The sequence below is a fragment of the Phacochoerus africanus genome, chromosome 9 (assembly GCF_016906955.1).
Source record: "Phacochoerus africanus isolate WHEZ1 chromosome 9, ROS_Pafr_v1, whole genome shotgun sequence".
Classification (NCBI taxonomy): Eukaryota; Metazoa; Chordata; class Mammalia; order Artiodactyla; family Suidae; genus Phacochoerus; species Phacochoerus africanus.
The window spans coordinates 41,026,494-41,042,473 of NC_062552.1; the positions used below are offsets into that span (position 1 = coordinate 41,026,494).

General features: G+C 36.2%; 1 protein-coding gene across 1 annotated transcript in view; it reads right to left on the reverse strand.

Moving 5' to 3' along the window:
- Window positions 1-15,980, reverse strand: part of SUPT3H (SPT3 homolog, SAGA and STAGA complex component) — a 395,053-nt gene that overhangs the window by 68,453 nt on the left and 310,620 nt on the right. The window contains exons 8-11 of the mRNA XM_047794878.1: window positions 15,485-15,597; window positions 14,612-14,719; window positions 10,948-11,115; window positions 588-698 (exon numbers count right to left, since the gene is read on the reverse strand). Of these exons, the coding sequence (XP_047650834.1) occupies window positions 588-698; window positions 10,948-11,115; window positions 14,612-14,719; window positions 15,485-15,597 (500 nt within the window). The remainder of the gene's footprint in view (window positions 1-587; window positions 699-10,947; window positions 11,116-14,611; window positions 14,720-15,484; window positions 15,598-15,980) is intronic.

The window sequence follows — 15,980 nt, forward strand, 5'->3', positions numbered from 1 at the left end:
CGCGCACACACACACATTTTCTTTAGGCTATTGAAACACAAAGTCTTTAATTCTCCATTAAAAAAAAAAAGAAAACGAAAAACAAACCTTGATTATAAGCTTTAAAACCATCTGAAGATGTGGAAGACTGTCTGCCTTCTAGCCTACTTCAAAGCCAGTAAAGAAATCATTTCTTCTTCTTCCAACTCAAAGTATGTTTAGGAGCAGAACATCTGATAGAAGTGGTATTGCCAATCTAACCAATTTTAAAATATAAAGTGCTTCTAGCAATATTTGGATACATGTAATTTGACAAAAAAAGTTTTATAAACCCAAGCTTTGCAAAATAGAAAATATAAGCCCCAACAAAAAAAGCATAATTTGTAATTGAAAGAAAATAATATTTTGTAGCAAAAAATTGTCCTTCCAAAAAGAGACAAAAATGACTAACGTTTATTTCCCAAGAGAATTATGCCACTTTTATACAACAAAATTACAGTCACCACAAATTGCTTTCAACAATTCCATTGCTGCTTCATTTGACCACTTGAAAATCAAAATTCTTTCAGATTATAAATATAACTTTTTATAACTCTGTTATTACGTACTGTGAATGGGGAAAGGGGGCCAATCTTGTGGCCATAGCGTCGAACGGCCTCTCTGATGTGGCAGGGCTGGATGGCATCGCTGTGAGCCTCAACACCACAGGCCGCGGTACTCTGCGACAGAAAGGCACATAAATTGTTACTAAATCAAAAACACACAACAGAACTACAGTGTATAAAATATGAAAATAAACTTTTATAAAATGGATGGTTTTTTCCCCTTAGGATGCACATCACTGCCGCCCTACACTACATCTAAAAAAAAAAAAAATTCCATTAACAAATCAAAGATGACTTTTATGTGACCCCTTCCTAGCAGACCAACCAAATGCAATTTTTATGCCCACAATATTTCACCTAGGTCTACACGTCAAGGTACAGGAGAATATAGCCACTTGCGTGCAGATGAAAAGTGTCACAGGGGCTTGCTGAAAGAACCACAGGAAGCTATTTTTTTTAAAAAAACATTTAAACATTCATTATTATAAATGTTTCTTGGGAGCTTGTTGGATATATTTCTGAAATAACTTGAGGGTCATCAATTTCAAAATGAAAAACGTAAAAGTGCTATATATTTATAATACTAATACTGGGGATTGTTATAAAAGATCATTTCAACTTGGTTCCTAATTTTCTAGGTGTCCTCTGTGCAAAAACAAAATAAAACAGACCTTCTTTTTAATCTGCCTTATCTGTAAAAGTTCAAAAAGTTCAAAAAGACATAAGAGAAAATTTATTTGCAATAAGAATATACATTTCAACTCAAGAAAGGTATGTAACATGATTTAAAAAAAAATAAAATGGGGAGTTCCCATTGTGGCTCAGCAGGTTAACCATTGTCTCTGTGAGGATGCAGGTTTGATTCCTGTCCTTGATAAGTGGGTTAAAGATCCACCACTGCTACAAGCTGTGGCATAGGTTGCAGATGCAGCTCAGATCTGGTGTTGGTGTAGGCTGCCAGCTGCAGCTCCAATTTGAGCCCTAGCCTGGGAACTTCCCTTATGCTGCAGGTGCAGCGGTAAAAAGAAAAAATAAAACAAAATAAAATAATAAATAACATGGAGGCATTATAGTCTCATAATTCAGCTGTAGGCTCTGGCTTCCAAACACTTAGGTCCAAACACCAGATTCTTGTCATGTCAGCTACCAGTTCTGACAAGTTATGAATTTATCTCTGCATTTCAGTTCCCTCATCTACAAAACTGGATAATAATTATGATTGCTTTATAGGGCTGTTATGAAAATTAAATGAGTTGATATGTGTAAAAAACACCTGACGCATGTTAGCTGTTAATAGCCTTAGGTTATGACTGAAATTAAAAATGGAACCTCCGGGAGTGTCCATCATGGCTCAGGGGAAACAAATCTGACTAGCATCCATGAGGACACAGGTTCGATTCCTGGCGTTGCTCAGGGGGTTAGGGATCTGGCGTTGCTGTGAGCTGTGGCATAGGTCGCAGATGTGGCTCAGATCTGGTATTGCTGTGGCTGTGTTGTAGTTTGGCAGCTGCAGCTCCAATCTGACCCCTAGCCTGAGAACCTCCATATGCCGTGGTTGTGGCCCCAAAAAAGAAAAAAAGGGCAAAAAGAAAATGGAACCTCTTCCATGTTCTTGGAATGATAAGCTAATTTACTTAAAAGTGCAGTGGATACCAGATACCAGCTCATCAACAGTAAAGAATCAAGAAAAGCAAATTGTAGCTTGTATATTATTGTAACTCTAGAAGTACCACTTTCAGGATTCCTTAAAGGGGTATATCTAGTTCAACCTCTATGGATGGCAGTTTGGTAAATCTTATCAAAATGAAAAGACACAACTGTTTTTGACCTAACAATTTCACCTCTGAAAATTAATCTTCCAGATATATTGCAAAAGTATAAAATAATATAGATAGATAATCATTGTTGCACAATTTGAATTGATGGGGTAAATGTTCATCAGTGAGAACAATGAAATAAATTATGATACATTCATTCAATGCCACAGAAACCACAGCAACTACCAAGAAGAATGAGACAGTTCCATATGTAATCCTATGGAGCTATCCCTAAGACAGATTGTTTGAAAAAAATGCTAGGTGTCCAAATGAATAACTATTTTACACCTCTTTAAAAAAAAGGTTGAACATGATATGCTCATTGAAGCATAGAACAGTTCTGCAAGGGTACCCCTCAAATCAGTTAACAGCGCCTATCTCTTAAAAGTTTAGTCTGGAGGACACTGGTTAGAGGAAATATTTTTCATTGTATATCTGCTGTACATTTTAAATATACTTCTTGTGCTCTGTGCATGCTTTTTCTATTATAAACTAGTAAAATAATTTAAAAATTCCTACAAAGAGTATCTGCTAATTATCCACGCTGAACCTGAAATAAGACTTAAAATGTAAAACAAATCTTGATTATTTTTTTATTTTAACAAGATTTGAAATAAGCCAAATAGGAATTTACTCTAGGGTATCTTTCTCAAGTTCATCCCAACAATACCCTAAATAACATATCTGCTATGCCCATAATAACAAGGATTAAGTTACTTTAACCCCTGACTTTGGCACTCATATAAAAATACACAGTGTTTTTTTTGTTTTGTTTTGTTCTGTTTTTATTGTGCTTTCTTGATTTTCATTCCAAATACTTTGTTTCAAGTTAGACCAGATTAGAATAAATGTAGTTTTTAGGTGCCTGGGAAGGGTACAGACTCTCCCGTGAGTCCACTGGGCTCCAAGAGGTGAATATGCCTAATACAGACTCATTACCTGCTGGTACAGCAAATGCTTGTGAAGTAAGTGGAGGCATTCTATTCATTTGTGGGAATGAACACACAAAAAATTGGCTGGATGTGGAATCTAAATAAGTCTTCCAGTGGAAACTCCAGTGGAAACGCAAAAGGGAGACATCAAGAGGGTCAGCATCCTGCACACTAAGTGGCCAGGAGGTCCTTCCAGTGCACTCCTCTATGGAATCTCCTTTCTCCCTGCAGAGTGGATTTTTCATGTCTTTTCTCCATGGCCAATGGAGAGTCTACTCTTTCTCTACTGTTGCAAATAGGTTTGGTTTTGGTCAAAATCCCTCAGAACCTCTGGCAAGGTGATCAAATTGGACTTGAGAACACTGAAATGGGATGCTGAGGTTAGAAACTAGTCATGATGGCTGTTTATGAGACATGGTACAAGTAAGCCTGCGTGTTTGAATCATGTTACTGTTGCTAAAAAGTTGAAATTAATTTATATAAAAATAAAAATATTCAATTTTGTGAAAAACATCATTAACATTTGTTTTGCCAATTTCAGGTTTATCTGCTAGTTAAGCAACTGCAAACATCAGCATAAGTTACCATGTGCACATACGTACACTGTCCTGATTTGCCCACTGAGTTCTTTGGAAGGGAACTTTAAAGTCTAAAATGTTGTTTGCATTATTGTTTCCATTTTAATAAGGATCTTTTTCTCATTTCTATAAACATCTAGGCCATCATCAAGATACTTGTGATCTGTTTAAATTCAAAGTTCATATTTAAGTCTGGAATTTTTAATTCAGCAGTGACTGCAGAATTTTTGTAATATTCTTCAAAACTGTTACGGAAGAATTAGCATTAAATTTACATGCTAGCTAACATAAAAATATTATGTTATAAATACATCTGACGAATGCTAGATTTATACACCAAATCAGCTTCTCATTCTGATTGTGCCCAACATTTTAAAATATTCTTTAAACTTCAAAAATGAAACCCACATGGTTGACAAATACTGAGTCCTGTTGTCTAGCGTGGATTTGTTGAAATTGTGGTGGGGACTAAACTCTTTGTTTCCTTAAGTCAAGTAGAAGGTGCTTGGTACAGTTCTTCACATGTTAGGTATTCTTCTCGGCTGCGTTCATTCTCTATTCTTGCATTCTTCCACTGCATTTTTATTTACGTCTTTTTATGTAGAAACTGCTGCTCGGTACCGGTACTGAAGCTCATCTAGAGTCCTACATATTTCCTGGACTTGAGTATTGTTCTTCTGCTTGTCCTTGGTGGCTTGCACTGGATAAAATTCCCCAACATCTGGAACTGTGGCCCAAAATCAGATTGAAGCTTTTCTTACAAATGTCTGTACCTGTCCTGACTCTTTTCCTCCTAACCTAAAAGTTGTTGGAAAGAGGAGTTCCCTCGTGGTGCACTGAGTTAAGGATCCGGCTGCCAATCTGGTTGAGGCTGTGATGCAAGTCTGATTCCTATCTGGGAACTTCCACATACTGTAGGCATGGCCAAAAAAAAAAAAAAAAAAAAGGACAAAAAGGAAAATCCCAATAAAAACTGTTGGGAAAAACAACTCTTAAAGAAATTCTATCCTTTCTCAGCTTTCCCCTTGCCTGGTAATCAAGTATTTTAGGGATGTGGAATCTCAGATAACTGCCTCTTATTCTTTTCACATCAGATCTTTTGTTGAACTTGAAACACTGGATTTTACAGAAGAGTGATACATATCTCAGATTAGAGCAAGTGAATGGTTAGTAGCATTATTACTCAGTTCTGTCATTCACTGACCACATGATGATCTGAGTGACCAGGCAAGTGTCTTCTTTCTCCTCATTCTTGTGTAAACGTATAGCTCTCCCAGTACTTCGTATTTATAGAAGATTTCTTTTCAGATGAAGTTGGGCATTCTTTGGCCAAAGGCTATATAGTATAATATAGCTAATTTCTCATTTCAAAGTTTAACTGAGATGTTAATTAAGTTGTAGTTTTATATATATATATTTAACTAGGAAGGCATTTAAAAATTTTTATTGAAGTATAGTGGATTTAAAATGTTGTGGGGAGAGATTTTTTTTTTTTTAACTAAGGAAAAATAAAACTAGGAAAGGTGTTTGAAGAGAAGGCAAGAAAGAATGACCAAATTCAAGGAGTCATACAGTCTAAAATCTGGAAAGAACACAAGATATCATGTATTCTAAACTCTCCCAACTTCCTCATTTTATAGATGAGAGGTGAAGATAAGGGACACTCCCAAGATTAAAATGACAGTATCAAAATATGGCTATACATCAAATCTCTCAGCTTCTAGTACACACAACTAGTATATAACAGAGGCTTTATTATTTTGTGTGCAATGAATTGTACCATGTTACCACCATAGCTGAAGTTTCCTGTGAGTACAAATCAAAATATATCAAGATCTTGAATGCAGAAAGATATAGATTTGTAAATAGAGCAAAAAATCATTCTACGTGTGCACAATTACCAAGTTAATTACAATTTCCTACATACTTTGTAAAGCAAATACAAGGAAGAGATCTTTTAGGTAACATTTTATTACCCTAGTTTTAGGTATTCAATGAGTTAGAGAGCATTATAACTGAAATTCTTTAAAACTACTTTACAACACAGAAGTTTCTTATAGATCAGGTTCCCTTAATAAATGAGCAGTGCACGCTGTCATTTTGTAAATGAAAGGGAAACCAGATATGAGGCTGAAATTTAAATCTGTGTACTATCAATTACGAAATTATACCTTGGCATAGTTCCACTACTTGTAATGGCAAATAGTTCTTATTGTGTTAACTAGCTTATAGATAAAAAGTATCAACTTTGGACAAATTATAACTAAACAAGTATCTAAACACAACAAAGACTGTTCTAAATCAGGTGGAATCTGAAAGGGGAGTACATACATTTAGGAGAAGGGAACGGCTGTGGGTTGAGTTTTTTATTTTTACTATTTTTAGCAGGCTCTAGTCAGTACAGAGGGCACACAACCTTAGAGGCATGAAGAACTAAAGGCCAGACTTCAGGGCAACTGCAGTGGGTGTAAAGTGAAAAAGAAAATCCTAAGGGGACAGAATCAAAGAAGGAAAGTCCCAAATTCAGTGTATAAACTTTACCCAAATCTCTTAACTAACTTCTAAACTATTCCTGTGCAATACCAAATCCAAGACACCCAGGGAAAGAAAGAGTCTAGTTATTGAAGAGGAATCTGAGTTTGGACTTCAGAATTCAGTCTAGAAAAGGAACCTGACTGCTTGCCACACACATACACACACCACTACTACCACCATTAACACCCTTCATAGGAATACAACAGAATCTGAATCTCTATAATGTATTACTCACAATGTCCAAATTACTAGACATGCAGCAACACCAGGAAAGTGTGACTTATACTCAGTGGAGACTAAAATGATCCAGATACTTAATTTATCACACAGGGATTTTAAAGCAGTTATTGTAAAATAAAATACGTTGGTAATAAATAACAAATAACAGTAGATAAATTGAAACTACAAAAAGGAATCAAGAAGAAATTATAAAACTCTAAAATAAAACACCAGTATAAGACATTACTGGATAAGTGTTAAGATTGAAGCTGGCAGTAGATAATGTCTGGAACATAAAGAAAGAGCAATAGAAGTTATCTACCCTGAAAAAGAGAGAAAAGGTTGAAAGAGAAATTAAACAGAATTTCAGGGACACGTGGAATGAATATCAAAGAAACAAACAAATATGTGCTTGGAGTCTCAGAAGGGGAGAAGTGGGAACTCAAGGTAGACAAATATCTTAAGAAATAATTGCTGAAAATTCTGCCCAATTTAAAAAAGTTCAGGAGGAGTTCTCGTCGTGGCTCAGGGGTTAATGAATCTGACTAGGAACCATGAGGTTGTGGGTTCGATCCCTGGCCTCGCTCAGTGGGTTAAGGATCCAGTGTTGCCATAACTGTGGTGTAGGTCGAAGATGAAGCTCAGATCTGGCCATTGCTGTGGCTGTGGCTGGAGGCTACAGCTCCAATTAGACCCCTAGCCTGGGAACCTCCATATGCCATGGGAAGCAGCCCTAGAAAAGGCAAAAAAAAAAAAAAAGTTCAATACACAAGATCAGTGAACCCTAAGCAGACTAAATATAAGAAAGCCATATCTATGGATATCATGGTCAAACTGCTGAAAACCAAAAATAAAGACACAATTTTGAAAGCATTCAGAGAAAAATAACACATTACGTACACAGAAATAAAAACATGAAATTTACTGACATATGGTTAAAAAGAATGGATGGCAGAAAATAGTAGAATGATGTAATTAAAGCAATGAAAGTCAAACTGCCAATCCAGAATTCTACGTCCAGTGAAAACATCTTCCAGGAATGAAAGAAAAGATATTTTTAGAAAGAATTAAAATTAAGAGAAACCATTACCAGCCAACATGAACTATAACAAATGGTAAATGAAATTTTGAAGAACAAAAAAGGAAAATTATACCACAAGGAAAGTCTGATCATCAAAAAGAAATAGTGGATACTGCAATGGTTCAGGTCACACTGCAGCATGGGTTTGATCCCTGGCCTGGGAACTTCTGTGTGCCATGAGTGTGGCAAAAAAACAAACAAACAAACAAAAAAACAGAAAGAAAGAGAAATAGTGGGACTTTAAACATTAAAGTCATTTGATTATTTAAGGCAAAAATCATATTTTGGTTTATAACATATGTTGATATAAGATGTATGACAATTATAGCATAAATAACTAAAGGAGATTTTATGTGAGTAAAATAGTACAATCTTACATTTCATGTGACTAAAACAGTAAAACCAATTCCAAGTACACTGAAAATTTAAGGATCTGATGTAGTCCTTAGCATAACTACTGAAAAAATGATGCAAAGAGATACCACTAAGAAATCAGTAGATACATTAAAAAGCATTTCTAAAGGAATATATAAATAACCAAAAAGAAGATAGGAAAGAAAAACAGGAAAAAAAATAGAGAAAACAAGTAAAGAAAACAAATAGCACAATCATTGACCTATATACAAACCACGTTAATAAATGCATTAAATATCATAGAATTAAACAGTAAAATTAAAAGATAAAAAAGAAAAAAGAAGCAAGACCCAACAATTTTTTTGCTTGTAGGAGATGTACCATAAATATTAAAGATATACATATACTGAAAAGAAATGGACAGAAAAACATATATCATGTAAACAGCATAAGAAGACTGGAATAGCTGTATTAATCAGATAAAATAGAGTTCAGGATAGATAGTATTGCCAGTGGTTTAAAAATGTTTCATAAAGACAAAAAAATAAAAAATAAAAAAATTCATAAAGAAAAGTGAAGAGATATACCATGTTCATGGATACTAAGACTTGATACTGTGAAGACAATTATGTCCTCGAATTGATGTTAAGTGTTCAACTCCTTTAAAAAGCCCTTTTTCTTTTTCTCTATATCTTGCTCTTTTTCTTTTTTTTTTGGATGGTAGAAACTAAATTCTAATTCTACAATTTACATAGAAATGCCAAGGCCACAACATAACCATATTAAGCCTGAAAAATAAAGTTTGAGGATTTATACTATGCAACTTTAAGTCCTACTATAAAGCCACAGTAATCAAGACAGATGACAATGACAAAAGAACTGATAAGTCAATAAAACAAAACTGAAATCTCCAGAATAAGGTGACATAGATATATGGTTATCTTATTTTCAACCAAGTCACCAAAGCAATCCAACGGGAGAAAAGAGTCCTCAGCACATGTTTCTGTCATCACTAGACATCCACATGTAAAAGACTGAGCCTGGCCTCAACTCATACAATACATGAAAATTAATCTGGCTTGATTAATGGAACTTAACATAAAAACTAAAGCTAAAATGCTTCCGAAAGAAAACAAAGGAGAATATCATCATAACCTGGGAGTAGCCAAAGGTTTCTTGATGGAAACCAATAAAACAAAGAAAAAAACTGGAAAAATTAGACTTCATCAGCTCAAAACTTCTGCTTATCAAACAATACACCATTAAGACAGTGAATAGGCTAACTACCAAGGGGAAATGTGTGAAAAACATATATTTTGACAAAGGATTCTTACATGGGACGTATAAAGAACTCCTACAAACTGGTAGTAAAAGACAATCCTACCTCAAAAATACTGTGTAAAACATTTGCAGAGATTCCTCCCTGAGGAAGATCTATGAATGGCCAATCAGTACATGAAAAAATGTTCAACATTACCAATTATCAGGGAAATATAAACTCAAACTACAGTGAATTATTATTAAATGGACATTAGAAGGGTTAAAAGTAAAAACAATGGCAATGCAAATATGTGAAGCACCTGGAATTCTCATGTATTGCTGGTAGAAATATAAAATGATACAATCATTTGGGAAAAAATTCAGTTTCTTTCTAAATAATATAATAAAAGTAATTTATTTATTTTTTTGGCTGCACCCATGGTAAGTGAAAGTTCCTGGGGACAGGGATCGAACCCACAACACGGCAGTGACCCAAGCCCTGGCAGTGACAATGCCAAATCCTTAACCCACGGAGCCACCAGGGAACTCCTCTTACAGTTTCTTTAAAAACTGAACACATAGTTACTCTATCACCCAGTAATTTCATTCCAAGCTATTTACCTAAAAGGAATGAAAGAATTTATCCACAGACTTGTACAATAATGCTCATAACAGGTTTATTCATAATACCTCAAAAGCTGGGTATAGGTATCCACCAATATGAGAATGAGTAAACTGATGTACTCATACAAGCAACCTACTCAGCAATAAAGAAGCATAAACTACACTTACACTGAAAAACATAAACTTCAAAAATATACAGAGTGAAAGGAATTTCAGAGAAAAGAATTTACATACTATATTCTCTTTATATGAGGTCCTAAAACAGAAAAACTAATCTATGATGAAAAATCAGAATGGTGGTTGCTTTTCTGAGGGTGGTGGTGGGACTCACTGGAGGAGGCATGAAGGAACTTTCCAAACGGTTGGTAAGGCTTTTTTTTTTTTTTTTTGGAGGTAATGTTTTTTTATCTTAAGAAGTGATTAGAAAACAACAGGCTCATTTATTTGTCAAAATTCATCAAATGGCATTCTTAAGAACTGAGTGGTACACGGTATATAAATTTTACCTTTTAAGAAAAAGAAACCATAAACAAATCATACATAATGAAATGTTTAGACATGAAGTGTACTGATGTCTGCAGCTTACTTTGCAATGTCATTAAAAAAAAAAAGATGAACTAATGTGTAGATAAAAGAACAATAAGGTGCATATACATAGTATGTAGATATAGTAAATATATAGTTAATATATAAATATAGTAAAATGTTAATTGTAAAATCTAGATGGCAGATATATGGTATTCATTCTAAAATTCTCTTTCAACTTTTTCGTATGTTTAAAAGTTTTACAATAAAATGTTAGGGAAAAAATCAGTATCTTGCTGTAATTTGGCTGCTTCTAAAAAATTGGAATTATGAGGGAAAAAAGGTACATTTTCCATTACCTTTAAAAAAACAAGTCAACAAGATCTCTCCTTAGGAAGGGAGGAAGGGAGGGAGAAAAAAGAAGAAAAATACACTGACCTTCTTTCTTTTCCTTTGTTTGGTTTTAGCTGAGTCTTGTCCAGCACTCCCATTCCCTAAGGGTCCTGATGTGGTTTTCCCTGAGTGCTGTGATCCAGATGAGGGAGCTGTTGGTGTAGGGGGAGGTGTGTTCTCAGGAGAGTCTGGGTAGGACTTCATGCAAGACCCCTGTCCAAAGAGACGCAGCTTTGAAATCAAGTGACCAGAACTACTAACAATTGGTTTTGTTTACTATCTCACAAATTCAATAACATTCGAAGGTTACAAATATACAACAAGCACAATTTATTATGAAGGCAGGCCACAGAAGTGATGCCACCATCTTATCACCTAAGGGTCTAAATATACTAATTTTAACCTGCATGAGCCTTTAGATAAAATCAGAATTCCTCAGATACAGCTTCCAAAGTTTCTGATTTTGTCAGACACAGATATTTTTACAGAGAAGTTTTGAATGTTTCGAACTTATTCAACAGGAAGCTCTAAACTTTTCCCCCAAACAGGATGCCTTCCAGAAGCTGTATCAGTGGTGGCCAGTCTTCTCCTAGTAACTCTAACTCAGTGCTTTGGGGTCACGGCAGCTATATCTCTAGCCCCTCCAACACCTGGCTGCTTCCTTCCTTCCAAATATCCATCTTATCTATCTGCTTTCTTTGGTTTTGACGGCAAGTCTCTTCTCTCTTCCATGTGGAAACATTTCAAACACTTTAAGGCTATTACATTTCACAGCCTCTTCTCTTCTCTAAGTGAAACACCTAGAGTTCCTTCCACCACTTACTATGAGACATGCTTTCAGGTTCCTTCACCAGCCCTCGATGACTCTCCCTTAGAAAACATCCTTTACTGTGTCATCGTCCATCCTACGGGATGGTGCCTAAAAACAAGTTTCCTTTTCAGTAATATCACTGTTTTGGCTCCTAAGAAACTCATAGGCAAGTCTTTAAGTCTTTTTCACATATGATATTGTTAATTTACATTTTTCTCATCTATCAACTGTACTAACCACACCATCCACTGGCCCACAAGTCTCTGTATTTTAGAAATTATGCTCAATCTTGTAAAATGTTTTGCTGACATTTAGATATGGGTTTCAAGAGGTTTTCTTTGATTGGCTTGTCTAGAAATATCAACCAAGAAGGAATGAAGCTAATGTGGAGCGGGTTGTTCTTAGAAAAGACGACAATCTCCCAGATGGCTGCCTCCAGTGCATAAATTATGTTAGAAAAAAAAAATCTAGAAAAGTAGCTTGAATGAAGATTAACCTTGCTAATCTGAAAAACTCAAGCTAACTAGCTCAGTTCCCTATGTGGTGAGTGTTCAAGAACAATAGCTACTAAAATAGAATGCACCGTGTATTAACTGCACCCCTTGAGAGTGTAACTCCCATCTACCACACACATGCAGACCAACACACATACACCTTCGCACAGACAGTACCTCATCTGGATCTTCTTAAAACACCCATTTGAACTCATCGCTCCTTAGCCAAGAAACTTTCAACTCTTCCTTAATAACTTAACGTTAAGCAGCTAAGGCCTTTATTTTCTAACCTAACCTCCTACTACCCCTTCTCAATGAATCCTTAGCTAGAATATTTCAGTCAGAGTTTACAATTACACCTGTGCTGTCTCTGGGGTCCAATGTATTCCCCACCTTGACCATTTCAACAAAGTCCTGTCTTCCCTTTAACACCCGCTTCCTTTCTGAAGTCTTCTTTCTTGGTAATCAGGGAGTTGCTTTTATCTCTGAACTTTCTGTCTGTGCCCTCACTTGGAAATTAGCATATGCAATATTGAATTGTTCGTTTGTCAGCTTGTTCATGTGCTTCCTTGTTTGTTTTACAGAATGTTCTATCTCCCTGAAGACAGATCATTTTAGTCTCCAGAGCCCTCCTTTGTACCTCATTTGGTGAAGTCCTTAAAGTAGGCCCTTGATATTGGTTGCTGATTTGCAATGTTGGTGAGTGAGACTCCGACTCTAGAGTGGCCATTCTTCCTGTGTTGTGTCAGGTAACACAGGGCATCCCTCCAGATGTTCACTCTGACCATCAGTCACACCGGAGGAGTGGTGTCTGGTAGGCCAGGGAAAAGTTTGAGGCTTGCACTGACCTATTCCGCCAGGATGCTTTCTGACACTTGTGCTCCCACCTCCGAGCAAGCCCAGGAAATTCGGCTCACATAGGCCATTTTCGTCACCACTAGGTAGCAGGGAACAGTAGCTTGTGGTTGTTGAGCAGTTGCCCGGGGTAGCTTGGCTACCCTAGAGAACCAAGCAAGTGTGGGGAAACAAAGAGTTTTCCTAGCCGTGCAAGCAATCCCTTGAATGTTAAGGGAAAACTAGGCTTGTCATTTTCCTTATAAATGTCTTCAATTAGAAACGTTACAACAAAATTGTCTGATGAAAAGCATACTTATACACATAAAGTGAACATGTACCCAAGGCAGCTTAAAGGGTGTTCTTTGACATCATAATTTGGCTTTGTAACATAAAGAAAACAAATAGTGTTTAATCAACTGGGTAGGCTTTAGGGACTTTTAAAGTATGTTCGTTGATAATGATGTATGACCTTTACCAAGAAAAATGGATTTTTAATGGGCATAAAAAAAATAAAAAAATAAAAATTTTAATTCTTACTTTAATTTTAAGCCAATCTAGCTCTATAGGGGGCATAGAAGGATGTCAAACTTTTGGCTTGTAATAAGATATAGGCATATATTTTTATGTACTTTCTAAGTAACCTACAGCAGAGATACTTAAATTTGGGGTTCACAGATCCCGTATATCCACAGAATGGTTTCAGAGGGTCTCTGAATACCCTGAAATTGTATACAAGATTTGCTGATGAATTTACAGAGACAGGGTTTACAGTTTTCACCAGATGCTCAAAGGGGCTTAGTCATTTTCAGGTTCTACGTTTTACCCAACTTGATCCCAAGCTCACTTCACAACTATACTTGTGGATGTTAACCTAACCTTCTTGCTGCCTTTTCTATGGTTATTAGATTGAATTGTATGAAACTAACGTTTATGTCAGTAAAAAAAAAAAAAACCCCAAAAAGTCAAACACTGGCAAATTCATTCAATACATGCTATTCCATTTCTGGGTTTTAGGCAAATGCTCCTTACAGAGAATATTTATATACCCAAAACGGTACACAGTTATTACACAAAGCCTTAGGTTAAGGTTGGCCAGAAAACTTTGCAGTCCCTATAGGTGGGGATTCCAGCAACATAAACTGAATGAGAAAAGCTGTGATTTTCATTTAATACCGGTAGATAAATGGAGCCTCCATGCTCCTCTAAACCATGCCTAGAGATGGATCAACAGCTGGAAGGTAAAATTATCAAATAAATACCAGGAATTGTAATACATATTATTCAGTTCCCTAAACCAGGTGCTCATTTCCCATGGAAATGAGAGGCGCTCTTTCACTGAAGGGCTAGGAAAGCTGAGTAAGGCAAGGAGAAGGTGAAACAAAATCATCGTATTAAGTTGCTTGTTAGGGCCTTGTACATAGCAGGTGTTTGCTTAAATGTTGACTGTATTAAGATTCTTTGACTGAAGGCTCTACATAATCTTTTTTCTTAGAACTACTAAGGCAAATACCGGACATGAGGAAAAAAAACCTACAGAGGTGCCAAAGACAGATTTTTAAATACTTACCTCAGCAGAGCTGTGATACTGAATAAAGGTTGCAGAAATGGCATGGCTGAAGGGGTCCCCCGCCTTGGTTACCATGTCCTGCCTCACAAGAAGAGCCAGATCCACCAGCTAGAAGATCAGGGCAATGAAAATAAAGTCACATAGCTGGAAATAACCATCAATGTCACTGAAATGGGAAAACTAAAAGCAGTACATCCCAAAAGTTACCAGTGACATTCTCTGCCTAAAAATCTGTATTGTGGACATGAGCATGTGCTTTCGTGGGCTGCTAAACAGACCCACCCAGGAACATACCCAGGAATATAGTGATATATTGTGACCTTTCTAGAGGAATGGTTCTCAAAGTTTATTATCCCTAGGGAAGCATTTTAAAATATAGATTTCTGGGTTCCAAGCTCCAAGATTCTGATTGGGTAGGTCTGCTCTGGGCGGTATCCTGGAACTGGACATTTTAAACAAGAACCAAGGAGATGCTTGTAGTCTAAGAACCGTGCTTTGAGAAATTATTAGAGGGCAGTGATTCCAGACTCAGATAGTAGTAAGCACTCCATAGATTGTACATTTCTAGAAAGGTATTTTTCAAGGCTCAAAAATAATCTCTAAACAAGAGAGATGAGTACTTAGGATTCAATGTGGGGAAAAGCAGGCCAGGATTCCATTTCCGGTTTGGCTAAAGGTGAAAGAAACAGTCACTTTTACCCTAACACTCACCAGAGCTGACAATGCAAAGAAACACAATTGAATTAAATTCCAGAAAACGATGAGATGGCTGTTCTCCTTCCTGGTAGAGCAGCATGTGGAAGAACTGATCATGGACAGCGATAAGGAGAAAGTAGCTAGAGATGGCCTGACACGACAGGTTAGAATTCTTACCTGTGCCACAGTTTCATATGCCAAATATGCTAAAATTTCCATGGTGACAACATTGGGCTTTATCTCCATACTGCTGCAGTCCAACCAGTCTCGAAATTTAGAGGCTTTTTTGGCTGGCCATTAAAAAAAATAATAAAAATTCAGTTTTTGAAGTATTCTAATACTGCATACTAGCATCACAAAATGAAAAATGCATCTATTGACAACTGCACATGAAAAACAATGCATATAATACAGCATTATTAGTGTCTAGATATTCTAGTCCCAAGAAATCCCTTCTACATCTGCGTCTTTTATGTAGTATCTATGCTACATAACACAGTAGCCTAAACCACATCTTACAATGTGTCAGAATAACTTATCATTGGCCAGAGTTTACATTATAACAATAATCAGAGGAATTACTTGCATGATGTAACTTTAATTCATTCTTGTGGAAAGAAAGTTCTGTAAGAAAGAATCCCCAATGAAAAAAGGAACATACAGAAGCTGTTTT